The 25,493-nt window shown below is 39.9% G+C and overlaps 1 protein-coding gene across 2 annotated transcripts; it reads right to left on the reverse strand.

Annotated features, from left to right (window-relative positions):
• Positions 1–3,412: 3,412 nt before the first annotated feature.
• On the reverse strand, positions 3,413–25,018 carry thrap3b (thyroid hormone receptor associated protein 3b). Of its 2 annotated transcripts, none has more exons than XM_004548896.3 (11): positions 24,728–25,018; positions 15,490–15,644; positions 11,792–12,625; positions 9,110–9,715; positions 7,761–7,927; positions 7,505–7,616; positions 7,322–7,397; positions 6,549–6,730; positions 6,204–6,435; positions 5,635–5,784; positions 3,413–4,670 (listed from the first exon to the last, which is right to left on the reverse strand). In XM_004548896.3, exons 2-11 carry the CDS (start codon positions 15,609–15,611, stop codon positions 4,443–4,445), a joined length of 2,709 nt encoding a protein of 902 aa, XP_004548953.3. In that variant the 5' UTR covers positions 15,612–15,644; positions 24,728–25,018; the 3' UTR covers positions 3,413–4,442. The 2 variants fall into 2 exon arrangements, with proteins under 2 accessions (XP_004548953.3, XP_004548952.3); XM_004548895.3 differs by having other exon boundaries at positions 24,657–25,018.
• Between the last annotated feature and the right edge of the window lie 475 nt (positions 25,019–25,493).

Raw genomic sequence — 25,493 nt, forward strand, 5'->3', positions numbered from 1 at the left:
CATCCAGTCCGACAGTATTTCTGTCAACTTCGGCCTGCTTAATATCCGTTCGCTTACGAACAAAGGACATCTCATCCAGGATCTCCTAACAGACCGTAAGTTTGACTTTTTCTGCTTGACTGAGACATGGCAACAGCCCAATGACTTTTCGCAACTCAACGACTCCACCCCCCCGGGGTTTGTTTACACCTGCCAACCTCGCGAGTCCGGCCGTGGTGGTGGCCTCGCGATAATCTATCGCGAGAACTGGAAAGTGTCGCCGCTGTCCGCCCCTACTTACAGCTCTTTTGAATCTGTTGTTTGTCAACTTTCAGGACCTACCCCAACTGTAATAGCTGTCATCTACCGCCCCCCAAAATTTAATTCTGTTTTCATCAGTGACTTTGCCGATCTGCTGACCAATCTAGCTACTGTCTCCCCTAATATAATATTGCTGGGTGACTTTAACGTTCACGTGGATAACTGCGACCATCCTCTTACCAAGGACCTTCTATCCTGCCTTGATAGTTTCAGCCTTAAACAATACATAAACTTCCCTACCCACATTAAGGGCCACACTTTGGACCTAGTCTGCTGTTCTGGACTTACCCCCTCCATCTGTACAGCTGACGAACTGCTAATTTCGGATCATCTACTTCTCTCCTTTAATGTTCACATGACCCTCTCTGTAATTAACAATCCCCGTATTATCTCTTTCCGGAATATCAAGAATATAAATCTTGATATCCTTTCCTCTGCTTTTTCTAGCTGCTTGTCTTCTAACAACTTAGCTATTCAAGAGGACCTGGTACTTTTTTATAATCATAGCCTTAGTAGTATTTTAAATTCCCTGGCTCCACAAAAAACCAGAACTGTACTTTTTTCTCGCTCTGCACCCTGGTACACCCCTGAACTCCGGCTACTGAAAGCTAAAGGCCGACAGCTTGAACGTCTCTATAAGAAAACTGGCCTTACTATTCATAAGGATATGTTTAATAACCACGTTCTGTTTTACCAGGAATGTATTAGTCAAACCAAATCTGCTTATTACTCTGCTATTGTCTGCTCAAGTAAGAACTCTACCAAGACCCTTTTCTCACTATTCAACTCTTTTAACAGGCCACCTGATTCTCTCCCTGCTCATCTCTATTCATCTAACTTCTGTGATGCTCTAATGCTATTCTTTATTGATAAAATTCATAAAATACACTTAGACCTGGACCCTAATGCTCAATGTAGCTTCTCTGTCCTAACTTCTCCCCCTTCTCACTTCCTCTCTGTTTTTCAACTTCCATCCTTAGTTGATATTGCTGATCTCATCCATAAATCAAAGCCTTCTACCTGCCAGCTCGATCCTATCCCCACTGTCCTCGTCAAAGCCTGCTTACTCCCTCTCCTTCCCCTCATATCTGCTATTATTCACTCTTCACTCACCACTGGAACTGTTCCTGCTTCCTTCAAAGTTGCTGCTATTACCCCAATTCTGAAAAAAACTGGTCTAGATCCCAACAACTTTAATAATTTTCGTCCTATCTCCAATCTACCATTTCTCTCAAAAATCCTTGAAAAAATAGTTGCTTCACAAGTCCATCTTCACCTAACTGATAATAACCTTTATGAACAGTTCCAGTCTGGCTTTCGTCCTCTACATAGCACTGAAACTGCTCTTATAAAAATAACAAACGACCTTCTTATAGCAGCTGATTCTGGTCTCCTTTCCATCCTTATCCTTCTTGATCTGAGTGCAGCTTTTGACACCATCTCTCATCCCATTCTCCTTAGCAGATTAGCTTCTATTGGTCTCTCTCACACTCCACTAGCCTGGTTTAAATCATACCTATCTGACCGCACTCAGTTCATTCAATTAAAATCCTTCACTTCTCAGCTTTCTCCTTTATCCACTGGGGTGCCCCAGGGATCTGTCCTCGGGCCCCTTCTTTTCATCATCTACCTTCTTCCACTCGGACATATTTTTCGTAAATATAATATTCAGTTCCACTGCTACGCCGATGACACCCAGCTCTATCTCTCTACCAAACCTGACTCTACTCTTCCTCCACCCTCCCTCATCCTCTGTCTAGCTGAACTTAATTCTTGGTTCTCCTCCAACTTTCTTAAACTCAACAGCAATAAATCGGAACTTCTTCTGGTTGGCACTAAACGACTGCTATCCAGAATTAACAACTTCTCTCTCACCATCAATAACTCGCTGGTCCCTATCTCTCCCTCTGTGAAAAGCTTGGGTGTCATTCTCGATAGCACATTATCCTTTAACTCACATATCAATAATATTACACGTGCAGCATATTTCCAACTCCGTAACATTAATCGCCTCCGCCCCTTCCTCACACCTCACGCCACTGCCATTCTCATCCATAATCTTGTTATCTCTAGAATTGACTACTGCAACTCATTATTATTTGGCCTCACACAAAAATCTATCAACAAGCTCCAACGTGTCCAGAACTCTGCTGCCCGTATTATTACTAGGACTTCTTCTACCCACCACATCTCCCCAATCCTGAAGCAACTTCACTGGCTCCCGGTCAAATTTCGCATCCATTTTAAAATAATTCTGTATACATTCAAGGCTATTCATTCTCTCTCTCCACCGTACCTCTCTGACTTATTACAGATGAAGCTCCCATCCCGCTGCCTCAGATCTTCATCTTCTCTTTCTCTCTCTGTTCCCTCTGCTCGTCTGATCACAATGGGAGGGAGGGCCTTTAGCTGCTCTGCCCCTCGACTTTGGAATTCCCTACCCCCGGACCTCAGAAATATTAGTTCATTCTCTCTTTTTAAGTCCACCCTCAAAACTCATCTGTTTAAAATTGCCTATTCTTAAATTTCTGTATGTTTTAACTTTTATCTTCTATTTTTACCATTGTGTATATTTCCAGTTTTTATCTGTTGTACAGTGTCCTTGGGTGCTTTGAAAGGCGCTATTTAAATAAAATGTATTATTATTATTATTATTATTATTTACGCAAAAAATATATATATCAGATGAGATTTAAAGTCTTAAGCGCTGTTAGTTACCATCGATAACGACGGGGGTGGGACGGGTTAAAAGTGTTCATGAAAAATGAGAAGCTTTATAATGTCATTTGAGACTTTTTGCAGTTTTTAATTATTGATGTCTCTTTTAGATTGATTACTGTACTGCTTTTAGAGTTAGCTGCGTGTGAATAATACTTATAGTTTTTAAATTAAATGCACAGCAATTACAAGAATTTATTAGCACAGAGGCATGAAAATATGCAAAAATCTTAACATGTTTTTAGATGTCGATAAATAACTCTAGGATAATACACTTTATGTGAAGATTTTGTGTTTTTGTATATTCAATGTGATCTGTAACCCACATGTAATAACATATACCCCTGAAACTGCATTTATTTCTTTTTCTAAAGAAAAAACACTCACAAAAATGCCCCGAATCAAAGAAAAATTTATTGAAAATTAAAAGACGGGTAGTTCAAAGCTCTTGAACAGTAAAAAAGATTTCAGCATCAGACCGAACAAAATCAGTCCTGTTTGATTCATGCAGTATGTACAGTCGAACGTGGACGAGAAGGGCGCGGCGAGATGTGGCCAAACTAGTTCTGCTAGTTCAGGTCGATTCCATTTAAAATCATCACATCATGTTTGTTTTTTTTCCACCACAAATCTTCACATTTCTCTTCAGTTAGTTTTTTTTTTTACACAAGTAAAACTGCAGGATTACAAAGCTTCAGATCTAATTCTATACATGGATTATGTCATGTAACACTACTGATTTTATTTTAATTAAAAATCTAGACAAACATGGCCTCTTATCTAAACAGATATGACGGCGCCGGAAAAATGTTCACGCGTTTTCTGTCTAAAACACATCCGTCTTACTATGGAAACATCCACAAACCAACGAGAATATGCAGCAGCTGCTGATGAGCTGCGTGTAAAAGCTCAGAAAGCAGAAGTGACGAACGCCCGGGGAGACCGCCACGTCTGCGAATCAGCGAGCCGGGCAGCTGCCTCCGATTGGTCCCGTTGAGCAACGTATGAATCAAATGTCTCATGCATTTAAAACAAAACAAAAACCCCCAAAACAGATTAATCAGATTTCTCCTACACGCTTTCACCTTCAAACATATCAGACGGACACGTGACCGTATTATTTCCTAAGGCACAATCTCTTTTCTTTTTTGCCGTGTCCGCGGAAACATTTTTTACCTTTTCGAATCTTTGCCGATGCGATAAACACAAATCAAAACTCACCATTTAACACCTAAACAAAACAAAAAAAACAATCACAGTAACAGTTGCGCTCCTCTTTTCGCTTCTACACAGAGAACTCACTGAACATGTTAACCGTTAAAACATGAGATGAAGCAAGATGGAAAAAACAGAAATTTAACCCCTTCATCACCACTCTAACCGCTCTGATAGGACTTCTACATGTAGGTGATGGAGCGAGAGCTTTACTGCTTCAGGCTCGGCGCATCCCCGGCGCCCTTGGCTTCTTTATGGTCGACTTCCAGGCTGTCGTCTGCCAGCTCCCCCTCCTCTCCTCCCTGATACATGTCGTGGGTCCACTTCGGGCTGCTGCCTCCCTTCCGGTACACGAAGCGGCCTCGGCGAGTGGGGAAGGAGCCGCGGCCTCTGCCCCGGTTATCAACCCAGGTTTTCTCTCCATCGCGATCATCGTGCTGAAAGTGTAAAGATGTGATTTATTTATCCCACAACATTCACACACGCTTAAACATCAAAGAAGTCCAAAGCACCTGAAATCTTTTCTGAAGGAGCTAAAACATTTTCAGACAAACTCCAGTGAATTTCTGGCAAATTACTCCTACATCATATTTATAAACCAACTGAACCGCTGAAAACAATAAAAGCTGAACAGGATTGAGCAAACTCACTCAAACTGAACTGAAAACAGAAACTTAAAAAGAAATACAAATAAAAAACATTAGACATCCAGATCAACAGAATCAACTTTGTAGGAATAGCACTCACTCTGTTAGGCAAACCTCAACTTCTTTTTAAGACTTATCTAGTCAGCCAATCACATTGCAGCAACTCGATGCACTTAGGCATTTAGACATAGTCAAAACAACCTGTTGAAGGTCAAACTGAGCATCAGAATAAGGAATAAAAGTGATTTAGGTGACTTTAATTTAAATGGTTATTGGTGGTTCAAGTATTTCAGAAGCTACACACAACTGTCTCTACAGACTATTTTCTTTACAGAGAACGGTCTGAAAAACAGAAAACATCCAGCGAGCTGCAGTTCTCTGGATGAAAATGTCATGTTGATGCCAGAGTAGAATGGTCTTGGTGAGTTAAGTTGACAGGAAGAAAACAATAACTCAAGCAATCACAAGACGTGCAAACGAGCATCGCTGAATGCACGTGACATAGATGGGCTGCAGCGGCAGAAGTACTCAAATGATCCCAGTCACCAAATCACAATCCAGCAGAGCAGCTCTCAAGGCCAAAGAATGTGCAGCTCAATACTGGAAAGGTGTACCTAATAAAGCAGTGAGTATATATTTTGGATTATGCCTTGCACTGACTGAACAGCTGTTGTTCACTGGACTACTTTTTCGGCTTTGCATGTCCTCCATTTCAAATACACCAGTAAATCAATTAGCAGCTGCAGAGACTCACCAGGTAGTACTTCCTGCTCTTGGGGGTGTATTCAGGGTCCCACTCCTCGTCAGGCGGCCGCACTGGAGGATTTATGTTGGCAGGGTTTCCATTGCTGTTGTTGCCGGGGTAATTTCCCCTGCTCCAACCTCTTCCTCTGACTCTGGGGAACTGAAAGCAAAAACAACAGGCAGGACTGAAACTCGCAGTCTTGAGACAAACTCTTTGATATCTAACGAGATGGAGGAGAAGATTATAACTAGGTCCTGTGACAATGAGACAAGAACACACACACACACACACACACACACACACACACACACACACACTAGAGTTTAGTGATGAGCTGACTTTCCACTGACTGGCGCTACGTTACCTTTATAAAAACCATGTAGTGCATGGAATATGTATGATAGACTGTCATCATCATCATTTATTGTCATCATCCACATTATGATCCGTAGCATTAGGAGGAAGGAACAGAGCAGACAAGCGCAGTCTACTGTCTACTGCCATTAGGATAGGAAATCGCAAGAAGATGTCAATAACAAAAACAGCCAAGGAGACATTCAAAGATGAAGGGAACTTACAAATCCACGGCCTCGGCCTCTCTCCATGCCATGGCCCTCATAATCTCGAGGGCCTCGGTCACCAGGGCCAGCGTAGTCCCGCGGTGGATAGCGTGTGTGGCTGAAGCCCTCCTCAGGGTGCTCCATCCCTTCCCCCATGTATTCTTTGCCTCGGAATGGCGGAGGATAAGGGGACTGGGAGGATGAGGAGGAAGAAGAGGAAGGAGAGCGATCCCGCTTCTTCTTACCCTTCCTGTAAGGCAGGTGACAAAAAATAAAGGACGTGCGTCATTAAAACTAAGTTATGAATCAGTGGATATACTGATACTGCTGTTATGAATCTGTGTCAAATAAATAACAACAAACTTGGATTTCTTGTGGTGCTTCCCAGATTTCTCAGAGGACCTCTCTCTACTCAGTCCCTGGGAGCCTCCCGGGCTCCTGGCCCCTTCACGCTTGAAGTCGCGCTCCTTCCCAGCAAACCTCTTACGTCTTTCAATATCCAGGCGAAGGTCCATCACGTCGCCTTTGAACTTTTTACTTGGGTCCTGCAGAGATTCGATTTTAGCAAACAGTTAAAGCAGCCGTTCACAGGGCTGATGGGAAATTTTTGAATGAATGCACAGAGCACCACACTGTATACAACTTATACAAATACTGCGTTCCCTCAGGTGGTCAAGAAACATGTTACCGTAATCTGCAACTGTTACAAATGTAGAAAAACTATGATAACAAAATGTTTATATCTTACAGCTATTTGTGGAAGTATCTGTGGAAACCAGCAGCATGCATGTAGCTTATTTAAATAAACTGAATTTTACAGTTTTGTGGCTTGATTTTTTTTCTTTTTAGGAAAAATACTTACAAGGTAAAGGCACTGATAATCGTCCCTTGAGAGGCTTGGACTCGGGATCTTAATTCACTTCCTTTAAGCCTTTGCTTGGGTTCGTACATACCCAATCAATAACCATATCTCATAGGCTGGGGGGCTTGCTTGGCACTTATAAAACACAATTGGGCTCTTTTGATTTAGAAATACGCATCCTTTGAAAGAAAAGCACAAAGCTGAACCACTGCTGCTCTGGATTGTCTCAGATTTGCTTGTTCCACATACGTCAAATTTCAAAAGGGCTCGTCACCTTGTAGCTTGCCTCCTCCAAATCCTCAAACAGGTGAGAGTGCCTCTTAAAAGCACTGGGGGAAACATCGATTCTCCTAAAAGACGAGGGAAAAGCCTCATTAGTGATTGTAGGAAGTTTTCAGAACAGAGATTCTTGGATGAATTAATCAAAAATGATCAGATAGTCGTTTCTGGAGGCTACCTGTGGATTTCTGGGCTCTTCCTTGGCTTCATCATTTCTGCCTCTGCAGCTTTTCTTTGGTACATGGCAAAGCGCTCACTTAGAGTCATGTCAGAGGAGTGGAAGTGTTGAGCTGCAGACAAACCACAGAAAGGTATTATTCCAAATACACACAAGACTAACGCTGATAACTCGCTAATATGCAAGTAATGAATCGTCGGAGCTCATCAGTTTGCCCAAACCTTTGCGCGGACGTGACACTGCAAACACACTGTACCTTTGATGTAGTGCACAATAGAGACTATGTGCTGAGCGAACAGCTCAGACGGGCTGCGACGGAGCTGTGTGGACTGAATGTGCTGGAAAATGGAGCGAAATTCTGGATCCTTCTTAGTGGTATTCAGCAGCTCCCGGGGCAGGTGGCGATCTTTAGAGAGGGAGGAGCTAAGAGCAAACAGGAAGGAAGGAGCAAAGATTAATGCAAACATGCTGAACAAATATATGATGAAATGTTTGCTATTTGGTATCTGCATTTATAATGGCTGACAAATGAAAACTCAAGAGTAAAAAAAAAAAGAGAGAAACACCCTTCAACCATGTAATTACGATGCACAGCGTGTCCACCAGATGGTAGTCTACTACTTCCCTGAACAGTAAATAAATAACTACATCTAACAAATGTTAGGGAAGTCTGTTCATGTTTCAAGTGTCTGAAAGAAAGAAAAATGGCATTGGAATATTGTGTTTTTAAAATCACCAAATTTCGAGATCAGTGTTAAATACAGACGCTATTTTTTGTTTTTAAAGAAGCTGTGAAGTTTAAAATGCAAACGTCACACCGATAAAAATCATCTCTTTCTTTCCTTATTGAGAGATTTGCTAGTTTGGTAGTTTGAAATCTTAAAAATAGAAAAGTGTCCAGCTAAGCTTTAAGATTACTGGTGCCACCTTTACTGCCCGTGAGCATTAGGCTACGTTCACACTGCAGGCGAAAGCGCATCAAATCTGATTTTTTTTTGACCCTATGCAACCCATATCCGATCATGGTGTGACAGTGTGAACGGCACAAATCCGATATTTTCAAATCCGATCTGGGTCACTTTCATAAGTGGTACTGAATCCGATACATATCTGATGTTTTAGAAAGCGACTGCTGTTTGAACAGTCAGGTCGCATTAATCCGTCTTTTACATCACTGACACAAGACAGACGCCAATTATCAGCTCCGGAGAAGCGCCCGAGAAGACATCGCGAACGCTTCCTGGCCATCCAGAGTAGATGTCAGTGAAACTGTTGGGAAGACAACGTGAACATTTTATTTGTACTGTATAATCTGCAGATTCTGACAGAAATCTGCAGCTAACCTTTGAAGCGCCGCTCCTCTAAAACAGCAATAAGGATAATTATTAGGTTATTTACATTATTATGTAAATAACAAAATAACTTAAAGCAAAAATTGGGAAACGTAAAGTCCGAAGTCTTTATATTAAGGGCCATCAGTCAAACAATATTGTTTGCTCTGCGTCTAAACAGAGCGCGTTGTGTGTGACGTCTTCTTTTGCGCATGAGGGTTCACACTAGAGCGCGTTTGCTGTCGCATTTTATTTGTAGTTTATTTGCACATACCTGGGAAGTTCATCTAAAGAAGCGATTCTGAGCTCAAAGTCTTCTTTTGATGCAAACAGACGCGGTGCGGGCGATTGTTCACGAGGAGGAAAAGCTCCAGGGAACAGTGGCCGGTCTTTCTCTCTTGAAGTGGTTGGTGGGGACAAACTCCTTCTGGCCTTCTCCTTTTCTTTCTTCTCCTTCTTCTTGGACTTCTCCTCTTTCTTATGTTTGCGGCTTCGGTACAACTCCTCCTCCACATCATCAATGGGGTCTATGTCTTCGGGGTCTACACGGACTTTCTCCTTAATGGACGGGTAAGATGTTGAATAGCTTGACTCGTCCCCCCATTTCCCGAACATGTCCCGAGCTACGAGGGCAGGTTTTACCTCAGCATCCTCCTCAAGGTCCCCCTCTTTCATCCCGTGTGATTTGAGGAACTCTTCTTCTCCAGCCTCAAAGAAAGGCATAGTCTTGTCTTCCTTGATGTCACCAAAGGACGAGAGGTTGAAGAGCTCTCCAGTTTTGCCACTTTTCTCTTGTTCTCTATCTACAGTGATCTGCTCCTTTTCACGACTGTTCTCCTTTTCAGCTGCCTGCTTTTTGTTTTTGTTCTCAGCCATAAACCTGAAACAGAGAAATTCAAAGTGAACTTTAGCATCCGCACCTCCAAGTGAACCAATAATACGATTTAAATTAATAATTTCAGACTGGGATGAATAATGCAAGAGGGAAAACAAGACCACACAAGTGCAACATGTTCTAACAAGCTGAAAGTGAAAGGTACAATACACACTGGGGATGGGCATGCTTAAAACCAGGTTGTAAAAAGATTATTTACTGAAACATTAGACATTTTCCTGTTACCCAACCTTCTGTCCTTCCTTAATGTTTTCATTTTCATTTCTGTCAAACTTGTGTATCACAAATAATCTTGAAACTACCTTTTATTCTGAAAGAAAAATCGCTTAATGACACTTAATAAAACAGAATCATGAATCTGAATGTGTATTTATAGGCAGAAATAGACTAGAAGTAATAAATGTATGAGCTAGTTTGTCAGTATCACTTTGAGACAGGATATTGCTCATTTTAGATACACTGCCCAAATTATATAATAGTCCTACACATTTGTTTAGTTGTCTAATAAACGACTCCAACATCCCTCACAGTGTTACTGGGGACCAAGCTAATGCCACCCAGAGTAACTATCTGGTTAGGGATTTTTAGAGTCGCATACAAAAACCTCAGTTATCAGAGGTTATTGTACTGCTTCTAAGCAGGAAATTGGAGGTCATAGAGAAACTTAATGTTTTTAATACATTCCTGTAGTTCAGCTAACTTGTGTGAGTTCATGAAAAGATAAAGCTGGGTGTCATCTGCATAGCAATGAAAATGTATGCCTTCTTTCTGTATCTATCTATCTATAGAATATATAATGTAAATATAAATGGTCAAAGTCCATAATTAACCTTAATGTGTGAAAAAAAAAAAAGACTCTCCATTTACATGACCAAAGTGGAGTCTGTTATTGTAGGGTCTTTAGCTTACAATATAAAAGCATATTGGTACGGTACGGCCTTATTTTTGTCTCCATTTGTTTTTACAATGGTCAGTGCTCAAATATACATCGCCAAAGTTTAAAGTCATTGAGGTCAGAATATGAAAAGGTAATTCCTCGATTAAAGGGACAGGAGCTAAAGCACCTAATTTCAGATCAACTTTAGCAGTTAGGCTGTTTACTAAGCCCCTTCAGAGCTCTATAATTACTGAATTTCATGACTTCATTTTCAAATATCCATCAGCAGACCTTGCTTTTTCTGAAGAAAAATGGCTTAAAGGGTTTTAGACAGCAGCATCTCCCACTGGTTTGTGAAGGGGTGGATCTGACAGCATGCTCATTTGCTAATTACCTGGGGCTAATTACTCGTGAGCCAACATGCAAATCCTGAACAATTGTCCTTTCTAACTCAAAAATTATTATAATTTACAAATTGGCTTCATATTCTAAACAGCATGGCCTGAGGGTTGATCATAAAGTCACCACAAAATAACGGAGGCTGAGGCTGTTTTCTCACATATTTCTATAGAACCAGAAGTCTATTGCAACCTTAAACATCACCCTTTGCTGGCCATTTAGAAAAATAGTGCCTTAAAACAGGTTTAAGGCACTTCTACATTTGCTTTTAAGAACCAGGACCACTAATTTAATTCCCCAGTTAGTGTGTTTTTTTTTTTAAAATAAAAGCTTGAACTACCCTTCACTTTCCTCAAGAGACTGAAGGCAGACAAACACAAGCACTACAACCAAATTTGGAGATCACCTGCCAATTCAAATTTCAGGATGCTTGTCATCATTTGACTTAAACAACCTTATGGAAAAAAAAAAAAAGCCCATCCCCAATGCAAACAGTACAGACCATGACTCACATTTTCATGGTTATATACTCACGTCAACACCATCGTCTTAAGTAAGTGGGATTTCATACAACTTCCTCTCAGAAAACAGCCGGCTACATTTTCAATTCACTTAAAATCAGGAGTCTTATGTTTCATTCCTTTTTAAACTGTATTCTTCCAAGGATCTTTGAAAAAAGCTAAACATGTTTGAAAGACAAATAACGTTCATGATTTGTTAGGAAAAATAAAAAGAGAAAATAATATAATTACATTTCAATATCTAAAATAAAGTACTGGACATACTTTTTGAAGGCAGCAGAGATCACAGTCTTATCTGTAGTTTTGACATCATCCTTTGAGAAGAATCCAAATCCGCTGAACGAGGCCGTTTGTCCAGACTTTGTGGGGCTCTTTGCTGGAGGTGATACACTGCTGATGGTTTTCCACATAGTGCCACCACTGGTGGGCCCTTTGACCTCAGGACCAGAAGGCGCGTCCTCTTTCTTAGTCTCTGGGCTGGTTGGTTTGGGGCTTGCGTCGTAGTCAATCCATTTGCCTCCAGAAGTCTTCTCGATGACGCTGCCATCTGGTTCCGGAGTAGACTTCTCAACCTGACTTTCAACTGGCTTGTCTTTAGCATCCTTGTTGCTGGGCTTTCCCTTGCTGCTGCGGTGGCGTGGGGATGAGGAGCGGGACCGAGAGGAGTAGCTGGAGCGCCTAGAATGGCGGGATCGTCCAGAAGACGAACGATCAGAGTAGCGGGAGCGGCTCCGGCTGCCCGAGCGCTTCCTGGGTGTACGGGAGCGTGAGCGGCCCCTCCTGGGGCTGTGAGAATGGTGGTCCTGGTCATGATGCCGATCATGCCAGCCGCCCCCGCCACCACCGCCACCTCCTCCTCCACCACCACCACCACCACCACCACCACCCTGCCAATTACCCTTATAGCCATAACCTCCTCCACCTCTGTTTTGGTAATGGCCGCGTTGGTAATAGCCTCGGCCTCTACCTCGGTAGTGGTACGGCCTACGGTAGCCTCTGTTGTAACCTCTGAAGCCACCTCTGTTGTTCTGATAGTCCCGAGAAGGATAGTTTCTATAGGACGGAGAGTGCGAGCGAGAACGGGAACGAGACCTAGAACTGAATAAAAGGAGGGGGGAGAGAGAAGAGGAGATACATGTGAAAAGCTGTTCATAACATTAAGAACAAGTCAGTACAGGTAATTCACACAACACCAAACAAAAAGATCACTGTCAAACTGTTGTCTTCTTAGGAAAGTATCACACATTTCAACCGGGTCTACTTGACATGTGGATACAAGATTTGAATGAAAACTTCTGAAAACCTAAAGGTTTATAATCTTAGTGCATTAGTAGTCTGTGGGTGCTACAAAAAGCTTTGAAAACAAACATCTATTCCTGCACGTAAAAAAAAAAAAAAAAAAAAAAAAAAAAAAATGGCATCCACCAAAGAGGTTTAGGTCTTTCACCAGTTAATAAAAACTAAAGGTCTGAGAAATAGGGAATAAAAAAGGAGGATTGAATCATCCCAACACACACAGTAAATAGACATTCCCAAAGTCCCATTCTAAGACAGGAAAAACTGTCACCGTTGCACAAATTATTATTTAATGTGATTATTTCCTGGTCTGCTTTAAAACTTTATATTTTGTTTGGGCTGCTGCTGAACAAATTAAGCAACAATCATCATCTTACAAGCCAAAAACAACCAACTCAGAAAATAGACATTGAAAGCAATAAGTTGAAGCCCTCCAAGTTAAATGCTTAAATTTATACTGATTCATAATACAGGAGTAACACCTCAGCAGCCTGACCAGCAGATGGAGCCCAAATCAAGAACAGGTCTTTTTGCTCTGGTAACCTTTGAGACTCGGATGTCACACAAAACCTTTATTCACTCGTGGATCTCCGAGGCTACAAAACGGACCATAGTGGTCCACAGACCCTAATGTAGGTGCACACTCCAACAGGAGCTCAGTTACTGAGCACTGTGGCCTGATTGGAAGGAGCAGCAGGTTGCTCACATGTAAACTAAAACAGACATTAAAGATCTCCGTGATTAAAAGAGTTCCATTTCAGCAAACGGTTACATTAACAACAAAATTACTTAAGGAACTTCACCTACACATTCCAGATAAAATCAAAGTCAAACTTTTACTCATGCAACACAGATTATCTCTCCTGGAAAAAGAAAACAAATCTTCTCTGCTTACCCCTTTGACCTTTTCATTGAAACAGAGCTGTTGTGGACTCTGCTGCATCAAATACAAGACGGGAAAAAAAACAACACTTGTTCGCACACGAGGGCCTTAATGAATGTGTCGGAAAAACGAGTAGACCCAGAGGGAGGAGGCATCAGAAAGGGAGGGAGATAACAACAAGGCCAAGAGTGGTGACTTATCTTCTATTTCCTGCTTTGAAAAATCATTGATATTCAATACGGCAAGAAGAAAAAAGAAAACAATCTAACAACTGTCTCTGAATGTGTTTATTGGCTCCAAAAACAGGCAGACTGGAAATAGAAAGGCACGCCGGTAGATTTTTAGAGTGAAGGTGCGCTGATGCAAACTGCTTAAAAACAAATCATGCAAATCAAACCTAGAATGAGCTGCGTTGAGTCAAGGATGAAGGACCCACAGAGTGAACCTGAGCAAATGCTGCATACTACACAAATACATGCAGCTGCAAAACATCTGTATTTGTGAGAGATAATTTAGGAAGAAACGATCTTCACTGAAACCGCTCAGCCCTTTGCATGAGTGCTTCACTGAAAGATGAGCCGAATCAGATAGTGAGTGAAACACGAGCCGAGCATTTCCTTGTTACTTCGTACTCAGTAAACACCAAAGCCACAAAGACCTTTGTACACAAATACACTCCACTTGCACTCATTTTTGACTGAATTTTCTTTAGATAGTAAATGCCAAAATCTATGACAGCAACTATTACTTGCATCATATGCCAAACATCATATGTTCCAAAACAAACAAGGTCCAGTTTGTCAAACTAGGCAAGATTACTGGAAATGAATGCTTTGACCTCCTTTAGAAATGGGCAGACACTCCCCTCTAAGCCTTCTATCATCTAACCCTCTACACCACAATGGATTTCTAATGGGATAGTCCAGATACCCGAGAATTATGAAGGATAAATGAGATCTGATGAACTTTACACGAAATATAGTTTTAAAAAAATGCTGTAAAGTGTTAATTATGAGTTCGTTTTTAATTTAAAGATCACCCCTTTTAAATTATATTCGACCATTTAACGTTTGTATATTTTATCATGTATTTCTTCCTCATTGCGCTCTCTTCTTACTCAACTCCACTTCTTCCTCTTCCTCCTCTTTTAAGTCAGAGCTCTAACACAATACATTTATTTATTCCCGATATTGTCGACAATAATTACTGTACACGCAATCTTACTGGTTGACTTACTCGACAGCAGAGAAGAGCCAGCTAAACAAAACCAGCTCTTAACTTACAACCAGTAAGTTAAGAGAATACCAGCTATCTTAAGACTCAAGTGATCTGATAACTTAAAACTGATCTTATCTGGCAGCCGGAATGGAAAGAGTGGTCTTATTTTTAATATTTTTATCTTATAAGTTTTAATTTCATCTCACTTCAACTTTTTTTTTTTTTAAATATACCGTAATTTATGTGTGTGACCTCTTGGCAAGCCTACATTTACAGTATGCTCTTTATATATTATACTCTTACTAGTTGACTCAGCTGGCAGCAAGCATATGCACCTCCTAATGTGTCAATTTGGAGTCATATAAGTGTCAATATCCAGCACAAGCAGCACATATCAGAAAAACGCCACCCTGCTGAGCCATACTGAAATATTTATTTATATTCAACCTAATATATGCTTTCCTTGTTTTTGATATCCATCCATCCATCAATTATTTATTTAATTATGAGGTCAAAGTATGTAAAAACTGATATTTGTGACCCAAAGGTTCAGTCAAATGTTTACCTGTAACGACGTTTTCTGGATCTTGAGCGGCTTCTAGAGTGGGATCTGGAGTAGGACCTGGATCTGGACCTAGACCTGGATCTGGAGCGGGACCGAGCAGGAGAATTTGGAGGCTTTGACATCTTTGATCTCAGGCCAGTAAAAGTATTGCTTTCCTGGGAAAAAAAAACAAAAAAAACAAAAAAAAAAAAAAAAAAAACACAGAACACAGCTGCTTGAACACAGAATGTACTTTCCAGGCGTCACTAAGCAAATGAAACAAGTACCAAAGGTTGTTATGTTGGGCAAACATCAAATGAAACAAACATATATCAGGACTACGCAGCTAAACACTTCAAAACCTGCTGACAGATAGACACTGAATAATGTGCGCAACACCTTCTTACCCATCACCAAGACCCTGCGGCCCCCCATGACCTTGAACTGTCATGAAAATAAATCACAACCAACTCAGTGGCAACAAACCAAGGCCAATGGGCCAGCTTAAAGACCGCAGCAGACAGCTGGATTAAGGTGTAAACATATACACAAGAGCCGGCAGCAATATGAGACAGGAGGAGAAGAGCTTCTGTGCACAAAAGATATTCAGGCTGTTGCTGAAGAGGAGCGAAAGCTGGCTAAACATCAGACACGCTTCAACATCCACAGTCGAGCCACCGAGATGGCAACAAGATACAAACAACATGGTCCAAATGTGAGAGGCTTGTTGTTTCTTTAAAAACGAATTTATCAAGTAAATCCAGTGAGAAATACAGAATCAGCTCTGTGGTGAACTTTGCTTCTGTGACAACTTTGCTTCATGTGTCTTAAGATACACAAAAGAAAAAGGAGTTCTTGCTGGGTTTCACCTGTTAGATGCTTTTAAAATCGAGTGAAGGTAATTTATTCTCTTTTCACCTTCAATATGATGGGAAACCAACAAGGGCAAAACAAAGTACTCCTCTTATATCATGTCACCTGGATCCACATAAGCAGCAGAAAAGGGACATATGGATGGGTTAAAAAATTACTCAAAATTATTTTTTATAACGATATAATAATAATTATACAAAGAAAGTAAATCAACATCAACTGATCACTATTTAAGTTTCTCGTCCTTTTTAAAATCTAACATGCTAATCATTACTAGCTACAAATATAAATATTGCTGCTATTTAAGACTGCAAATTACAAATTTTGAAAAATAACAGGTGACATTTAAAATGTTTTAAGACCTTCCAAACTTTAAGCTCTTTTTTTTTTTTCCTTCATCGCCTTTTTCTAATAAAGGATCAAATTTCTAGATGTATAACAACCCTTTAAAGGTTTGTCTTAACTGACAGTTAAACACACAGTGATGATAGGGCTGGGTGATTTTAATCTCAAACACGACTGATCTATCAGAAGGGTTACGAAAGCCAGAGGGAAATTCATGATTACCACCTGCTCTTAAAATTTTCGTGTAGCAGCTGCAGGCCAGGAGAGCACCGGTTGCTCTTGAGGGAGTGGCGTTGCGAACCTGTGACTTCAGTACTTCTTTATTCGAGTTAGAGCTGAAGTTCAAGAAAATCCGCTTTGAAAATTAATCTTTTGTTGAGTTAATGAAAAATCATGTTCAAAATAACTGATTGGTAGTTTAATCATGCACCCCTAAAGGTTGTTGCCATAGTTACTGCAATAATAACAAGGGTTTTTAATGCTTCTGAATTCAACAAGTAGATTTTTTCTTTAAGACAGCTTGTCCAACACTATTCATCGCTGAATTACTTCTTTCTTTCTTTTTTAATCTTACCACTTCTACTAAACATTGTTTTGTGCGACAGTTAAAGAGCAGCAGTGAAGTAAACAGACGCCGTCTCCTGTTAAGTAACCTCAACTCCAAAAATAACTAATTAATCAACGCTGACAGAAACCTCCGAGGAGGTGAGGGATTAAAGAAGCCTTTGGGGGATGCAGATGGTGTTTTATCCCAACACTGCAGGATAAGACGATGAGACTTTCTTTATCTACAGCAACAATTCCTAAACTTAAGTACGCCGTGTCCCAATTTACTTTAATCACAAGCCACAGTTTTATTGTGATGTTATGATGAATTTCTTTCAGTTTTTTTCCCCGTTTATGGCTCTTTTTGCTTGCTGATAGCCACCTCTCCATTTTCCTATCAATAAGCAGGATTATTATTGGTAAATTAAAAAAAAAAAAAATCAACAGCTTTGCTTTTGTTTTATGACTTTTCATTAGTATTTTTTTAGACGTAAATATTTAATCAACAACATAAAAGATTTTTGTAATCCACCTCTCTCAGCCCACACTTTGTGAATTGTGAATTAACTCATCTACAAGCCAGTTTCTGATAAAGTAACAAGTATTTTTACCCTCCACTAACTTTAAATTGGGTGCAGGGGTGTTTCAAGTGTTTTTCAAACTCTCAGAAAGCAGCAGGCATGTAGCGGGCGGAGCTGCTTTTGTGCAGTAAAGCGCAGAGAACTCGTTTACAGCAACAGGAACTAAGGAGGATGTTTAAGAGGCAGCATCCTGGGTGATAATGATGTCAAACTGTCATCTCTAAAGTCTGAAGCCTTTAAGATCTCACTTTGAGACAGCAATGAAATGACAACTGTGGGGGGGGGGGGGGGGGGGGGGGGGGGTTAACCGAATGTTGTGGTTTGAAGAGACGCCACTTTCTACCTGCTAAACAAAGGTTTTTCATGCAGGTTTTTAGACCACCACTGCAGACCACTTGAGTTTTCTTCATTTGTGCAAATCTAGGGCACAAAAGGTCCTCACTTGTTTTTTTCCCCCAAACTTGAGAATGCTCAATGGCTGATTTTACTTCAAAAGAACCCATGCCTTTTCCCTTTTCAGGGTTCCTTCAAATTGCAATTTGTTTTGTTTCCATTTTTCCATTTGTCTGTGAAACAAAGATTATTGTTTATCTACACAGGCCATCGTAAAAAGTAGTGACCAGGTTGAAGGCTGCCTGTCTCAGTCTTTTTTTTCTGTCTGTGGGACAGACAGCAGATGAAACAAAGCCTGCTTCTCAGTTAAAAGCAGCAATTTCCTGCAGGGTTGTAAGGAGGAGAAGTTTATTGGCGCATTATTTCTCTGATTCACTACTTTGTTTTCTCTCTTCATTCACTCTATAGATTGTTTTTCTCATGTTAAATTTCTCAGGGCTTAAACCATGGCAATAAGCCCATAAAGCCTTTACTGAGTCAATGAGTCATTTCTGACTTTCATTTTTCATCTCTTCCATTTGCCCTGTTTTTCACCCCTGGCTACCACGAGGTTGCTGGGTTTTTGCTTGTGGCAGTTTAGTCAATCAACAGCTTGCAGCGATGTATGATGATCCAAATAATCAAAGTGACTGGAGATCGCTCATCAATCAAGGTGGTCACTTCCTCTCTTTAACGTGTTAAATTTAACATAATTCCTATTTGAATCTACCCAATACATATAATCAATACAGGTTCATGCCTGGACCTCTGCTTGCTTTGAAAATTATTTGTGTGTGTGGGAGTGGTTAGATTGACCCATCATCATCATCATCGTCAAGTGAGAGAAAACTGACTGCTGGTTTTGACTTTTAATTCAGAGCTTTTAATTTTACTGTACTTGAACAAATGCTTGTTCATCTCGCTCGCCTCAACGTTCCCCATGGAGTGTTTTTGTTGGTGGAAAACAGTGTGGAGGAGAGAAAGATGAGCATATTTAGGAAAAATGTGAAAAGCTGTCCGTGTAGCAGGCAGAAAGTACCTCCAAACTGCTGCTGTGAGCTCTCCTACAAGTAACCAATGTCCTGCTGCTGGTGGCCAGTAAACACAGAACGGAAATTAAAAGATCAGCATATTGACAGTGATGTCTGATCTACTTTTCCAAGTCAGGATCTGAGTTAGGGCTGGGCGATATATCGAGTTCTTTTAAAAATATCGATATTTTTATACGAGATATAAGATGTGACAATATCCTTTATATCGATATAGTCTATGTTACTATATGGTTATGGTTACGAAGCGGATTTCAAACTCCAGGCTGTCAGTCACGCAGTAGAAGTTGGGAACAGAGCAGCTGTGAAATCTGCCTATGTTATTATGCTCAGCGTCTTTTAGTTTACATTTTAACTGCACAATTGTGAGCTCTTTGTTATACACAAAAACAGCAGTTTTCTTTTATTTATGGAGGATTATTATTTAATAAATGCTCACAATTTATTTTTGAGTAGTTTTTTCTATGCTGTATGTTAATAAAAGTGCCTGTGTGACATCTGGGACACAGCTTTGACTATGAACCCTCTTTTTGTTCCTACTTTATGGCTTTAAAAAAAATATCGAGATATATACCATATATCACCATCTAGTTAAAAAATATTGAGATATGAATTTTGGGTCATATCGCCCAGCCCTAATCTGAGTAATATCCGATCCAAATCAGATATTGGTGCATGCTTTGTTTTCAAGGCTGCTCAGAAGAATCTACCTATTATCAGATACTTCTTTGTCCCCTGAATAAACCTATGAAGGAAATCCTACAGGGGAGGTCCCCACGGTTCGAACAAAGATAAATATTCAGGTCAGCCAAAAAATTCCTTCAGTGAAAAAAAAATAAAAAAATCAGACTAATACCAAGGAAAGAAAACAATCTCCTTGCATGAAAGGGTTCCTGTGTAAGCAGTGAGTCTCTCATTAAGAAACTGTTTATGCAAATCTAAGCTTATAAAAGCTGCGAGTTTATAAAGAGTTTATATTCACAGAAGCAGCACCCCTGAGTCTGCCCCCTTTGCAGACTTTATGTATGTTTTGAATGATAATTAAAGCAAGGTGACTCTCACAACATTACCTACTGTATGCTACTAAAGCGTCACCCACACTGGCCCAGACCAAAAAAAGGAAGTGAAAACAAGCACAAATAACTTCAGCTCTTTCACCGCACACCATCTCTGAATGTCAAAGTGTTTCTCGTGCCCCGACTCAACTATCAGATAATGTGCAATAAATAATGTAGAAGTGGTTTGGGGTTACTCTGAAAAGCAAAAAGTGCTGCTTGACGGTTATAAGCACGATGAGCGAAGAATGAAACTAACTGAAGCTGCGAGGGGAAAATATCCATGGGTGAAAACTGGAAGAACCAGAATAACAAATCATGTTAAATTAGGTGATTTCAAAATGGTGTCTTCACTCTTAAGTATTTCAGTACTGAGCTTCAGTGTTGAGCAATACATCACTAAAACCACTGAATGACGTCTTGCTGTGACAAGGTGTTAAATTGGTGAAGGAGCAAATGAATAAATGCCTTTATACTTGATTCTAACTTGCTGCTACGTCTTTTTTCTTTTTCTTTTAAACACTGCTGCAGCTACTGCTCCTAAAAAAACATAGAAAACACAACTTTTTAAGTTTCAGGGATCTAAGTTGCAGCCACCACTTAGAAATCAACAGCAGCAGCAGAGAGAGCAGTCAGTGACAAAAATACTTAAATCAAAAGCTTTATTTTACCACTCTATATGATAAATTTCAAGATTAACAATTTTCAGCAGCATTAATTTTGTCTTATTTGCAACAGAGTTGAATTTCATTGGTAATAACCGTTTGATAACATATCTGACTGGTGGCGGTGACACTCACATTGATCATTTTGCTCAGAACAAGGGTCACATGACCCGCAAAGCACCCTTTTTTATGTGAGCATGTACAGAGCCTGAAGCAGAAAGAAAACTGATAACAACCATTGTGATACCTCTTCTCTCCAACTGGGGTCAAGCAAGCTAAAGCAAAGGAAGCCTGGCGCTGTTGAACGCCACTGGACGTGCATGGGGTTGCTCTGACTGTATAACTGAAGACACGACATTACTATTGGCTAACAACTTGTAATTGACAGGATATTTACCAACGAGAAAATCTTATACCATCCTATTTTCTGACTCTAATAAAAAGTAACTAAATAAACTTCATGTTTTATTCACCATTACTTTAAACTAGGGATGTGTGCGTTACTAGTCAACACAAGAAACACTAGTCTTGTTAAATAACTGATTCTAATTTTATTAATTCGCAAACAGCAGTTACCTTTTGGTTCACACATATTACAATCCAAACGCAACACCAGACAGGTTAAGCCCCTCCCTCTCTCATTGGCAATGATAGCAGCCATGCCAACTGTTATGCTGTACTATGATAAAGAAAAAGATCAGAAGGTTTGGCTCTGTCAGACTGATCCAACGGTACCGCACAACCAAAGGGATGCATAATCACCATCTGCACAGAAACTTGGATAATAAACCATTTAACCGCACTCGGTAAACTTTTCTGACTTTGTGCAATTTTAAATACAAAGTAAATGGTAAATAGACTGGTTCTTATACAGCGCTTTTCTACTCTACCTGAGCACTCAAAGCGTGTTACACAACTTGCCTCATTCACTTCTTCATAGAAGCACTTTGTTCTATGCCTTTTCCTACCAACTGCTTTCTAGCTAACATTCACACACATTCATACCCCAGCAGACGCATCGAAAAGCAACGTGGGGTTAGTATTAGAGATGGACCGATCCGATATTACGTATCGGTATCGGTCCGATACTGACCTAAATTACTGGATCGGATATCGGAGAAAAATAAAAAATGTAATCCGATCCATTAAATATCACGAAAGCACCTCACAAAACTTGCAACACGCCGTAACTCACCTCAGAACGTTAGCACGTCGGAGCAGTATGCATCACGTGATAGAGCGGCTGTGGCATGCGGGACCTGTCGGTGGTCTGGATAGCATTTGGAGCTTCGCTAGCAACCCGGCATTTCATCTCCGACAAAGTTATCCCGAGAGAAGTAAAGCAAGTGTGTAAGTCCATCTCTGAATGTTTGTAAAGCATTCCTGCGTTAAGCTTAACAAGCGACTGCCTCTCGCTCTCCGGCTGCTACTTCAATCGTGAAACTGCTTAACGATCAGCTGATCGGCTTTTCTGTCGCGAGTCCGTGTCTCTTGTTTGTTTTTGGCCCACTTTGCACCAGAAAGAGGAAACCAGCGGCTGAACAACAGCAGCACGTTTAAGCTTGATAAGCTGTTGTTAGAATTTATTTAATATTACTTTCTACACCAGGATCTTTTTCTACATAGCTGACGTAGCTGACGCTGGTAACTGTGCAGGGGCGGATCTAGCAAAGTTTAGCCAGGGGGGCCGATAGGGCATTAACAGGGAAAAGGGGGCACAAAGACATACTTTTCTTTCTTATTCTCATTTAAAATGTCGAGCTTTTAATAAATAATTATCTGACACCCAAAGTCTTAATTTGATGCAAAATGAATAGAAGTCCATTACTGTATATAGTAACTATTAAGTCTAATATATATACCCTAGTAAGCTATAGTACTTTTTCCTTTGGGAAGGTACCATCTGTGCAGTCTGCAATTTTGTTGAAGAAAGATGTTGAATCTATTTAATATTTCTTGAAAAATAATTGATTTCTGTGCATTTTTTTCACACTTCATCAAATTAAGGTTGATTACGTCGATTAAGCATCATGAGGTGGAGCGTGAGGGGTGGTTCCCTATTTTTTATTTATTTATTTTTGTTGTTGCTGGGAGTTGGAACCCTATTAGTTAGGTTGCTTAATATTTACGCTAAGTACTCTTTAAAATACCAGAATAGTGAGGATGGTGTAGGTTTAAGTTTATTAGATTGATCAGTATTGCTGAACTATGAAATATTTTTTTTGTATACAGGTATAACAGAATAGCTTTAGTGTAGTTGTTGTTTTAAACTTGAGTATGAACTTGCAGACTTGCAAAATGCAGCAAGATATTTTAAAAAACAGTTTTGTTGATTAAAAAACACTATATCGGATTCATATCGGTATCGGCAGATATCCAAATTTATGATATCGGTATCGGTATCGGACATAAAAAAGTGGTATCGTGCCATCTCTAGTTAGTATGTTGTGCAAGGATATTTGGCATGCACAGTGACATGCAAAATGTGATTAATGGTTTCACATACATCCTAAAGACATGTACAATATTTGCATTCCCTATTTTAAACTTTGTCGAACTGACTGTTCTCGGTTTTCTGTGGTTTTTTTTTTTTTGTCTTTTAACCTATAATAGTTAACACTTACACATGAAACACCTGGTTCGACAAGCCCTGACGAATGAGGACATCTGGCGTAAAAACTTGTGTCAAATCAACAATGTAGATCCAATGTAGGCAGCAACTGAAAGACTAGCAGACAATGCAGTTGCATGCAATGCATGTATGTGCAGTAATGTAAACTGAGGCAAATTTGGTAGTCATTTGTATTGGTGTCACATGACGGCTGACTCCAATAGAGGTGAATACGCATTTAGTGTGGGTTAAAATATTAGAACTTCAGTAAAAAAACATCTATTTCATTATGTATAGTGTAAACCTACAAGCTGGGGTAAGAAATGGAGGACAAGCTTATTAATACCATTGAGGTTGCAGGAGCTACAGTGTGTGGCTCAACTTTGCTTTTAGATAGAGAAAGGAAAAAAGGGAGGCATCTTTCATGAAAATGAGCCAAATTACAGGACTTCATGGTAAGTCCTGAATATATGTTACTGTGGGTCAACTCCTCACCTTGTTAGCTGTTCAGGGGCGAGAATTAATGGGGTTTCACAACATGGCTGGATTTGTGGGAGTAATGCAAGTTGGTAAGATTGCACTAAAATACCCTTAGGCGTAGCCTATAGCCATTTATTTTATATGTCTATGCTCAGTTACCTTTAAATAGTGTTGGATTTGTGTCACTCTTTGCATTATACAATATGCACCAATAAGCCCTATAACTACTCCATAAAAAGCCAAATTTCATTTTGCGCTTGAACAAGCGTGGTCAGCGTGGATACTAGCACTCATCTTTAACCTCGAGTTCGATCGGTTCACTAATTTTGTTAACCATTACCATTTAAGAATGCGTTTTTAAGCAAGAAGACTGCCTGAGGTTAGGAGAGCAGGTGTCACAGAGATGGAAAAAAGAAAGAAAAATCTTTACAAAATGACATTAAACATCGATGTGTTAACGATTGGTTTGTTTTAATGTACAACCCCAACCGTGGAGTCCAGTAAAAACCGATTGCAGCTATCGATACTTCCCCTGCAGGCAACAACGTTAATGAACACGTTACTCATTTTTCGCCACCTATTAGCGCAACCACAAAATCAAACTCGCTTACCTTGTTCGCGTTTCCACACGAATGGACGAGAAGCGTTTTTTAAGAATAAATGTCTGCAGAAGTAGACCAACCTCTGAGGCCAGGCTGCCTGGTCGTCGGGTCCCTCCTTCCTGGTTTAGTGCGCTGACCGAGTGTTAGCCACCTAGCCTGTTAGCAGCGGCACCGAAACCAACTTAGCGAACAAAACAGGCCCACCGTACCTTTACGAGAGGCAAGGCGCTCGGACTACACGCTCACACTGCATAACATATTTACTCGGAGACATCTCTCTCTCTCTGTTAATTGTGCTAAATAGTGCGCTTTGTCGACATTCACGGGTAGTTAACGCTCGACCTCACGCTATCTAACGCTAACGCTGAGTCCAGATCACGCGAGACTTTTTGTGACGATGCATAAACGCAGAGAAACCTGTAGAACATAAAATATAAATATATATAAAAAATAAATTCAAATGTACTATATCTAAAAATTATATATACAGTGAATACATGAAATATATAAAAATTAAATAAGTGCACAAAATGCACAAATATATGAAGAAAGATTAAAGACACAATTTAATAAAATATTTATAAAAGTATTACGCTACTATTTGGCATGGAAAGCAGTAGATGTCTGTTTATATATTAAGACATCGTCAAAAGAATAAAAAATAAAATAAATTGAATAAGATTATTTAATTAAGAAAAATAAATACATACATATATATATATATATATATATATATATATATATATATATATATATATATATATATATATATATAAAATTCATAACAGCTTAAATAAGGTGAATAGCATGTAGCTCAATAAAATAAACTACAATATGAGAAAACAA

The sequence above is a fragment of the Maylandia zebra genome, linkage group LG22 (assembly GCF_041146795.1).
Source record: "Maylandia zebra isolate NMK-2024a linkage group LG22, Mzebra_GT3a, whole genome shotgun sequence".
Lineage (NCBI taxonomy): Eukaryota > Metazoa > Chordata > Actinopteri > Cichliformes > Cichlidae > Maylandia > Maylandia zebra.

What these genes read in the sequence shown, in the direction of transcription:
- thrap3b (XM_004548896.3), bottom strand. Translation starts at nt 15,611, where the DNA reads ATGTCAAAGCCTCCAAATTCTCCTGCTCGGTCCCGCTCCAGATCCAGG. An exon ending in TCTTTAGATGAACTTCCCAG is followed by an intron (nt 7,928 to 9,109) that starts GTATGTGCAAAT and finishes GTTTGCTCTTAG; the next exon opens with CTCCTCCCTCTCTAAAGATC. An exon ending in GAGGCCGAGGCCGTGGATTT is followed by an intron (nt 5,785 to 6,203) that starts GTAAGTTCCCTT and finishes TTTTGCTTTCAG; the next exon opens with TTCCCCAGAGTCAGAGGAAG.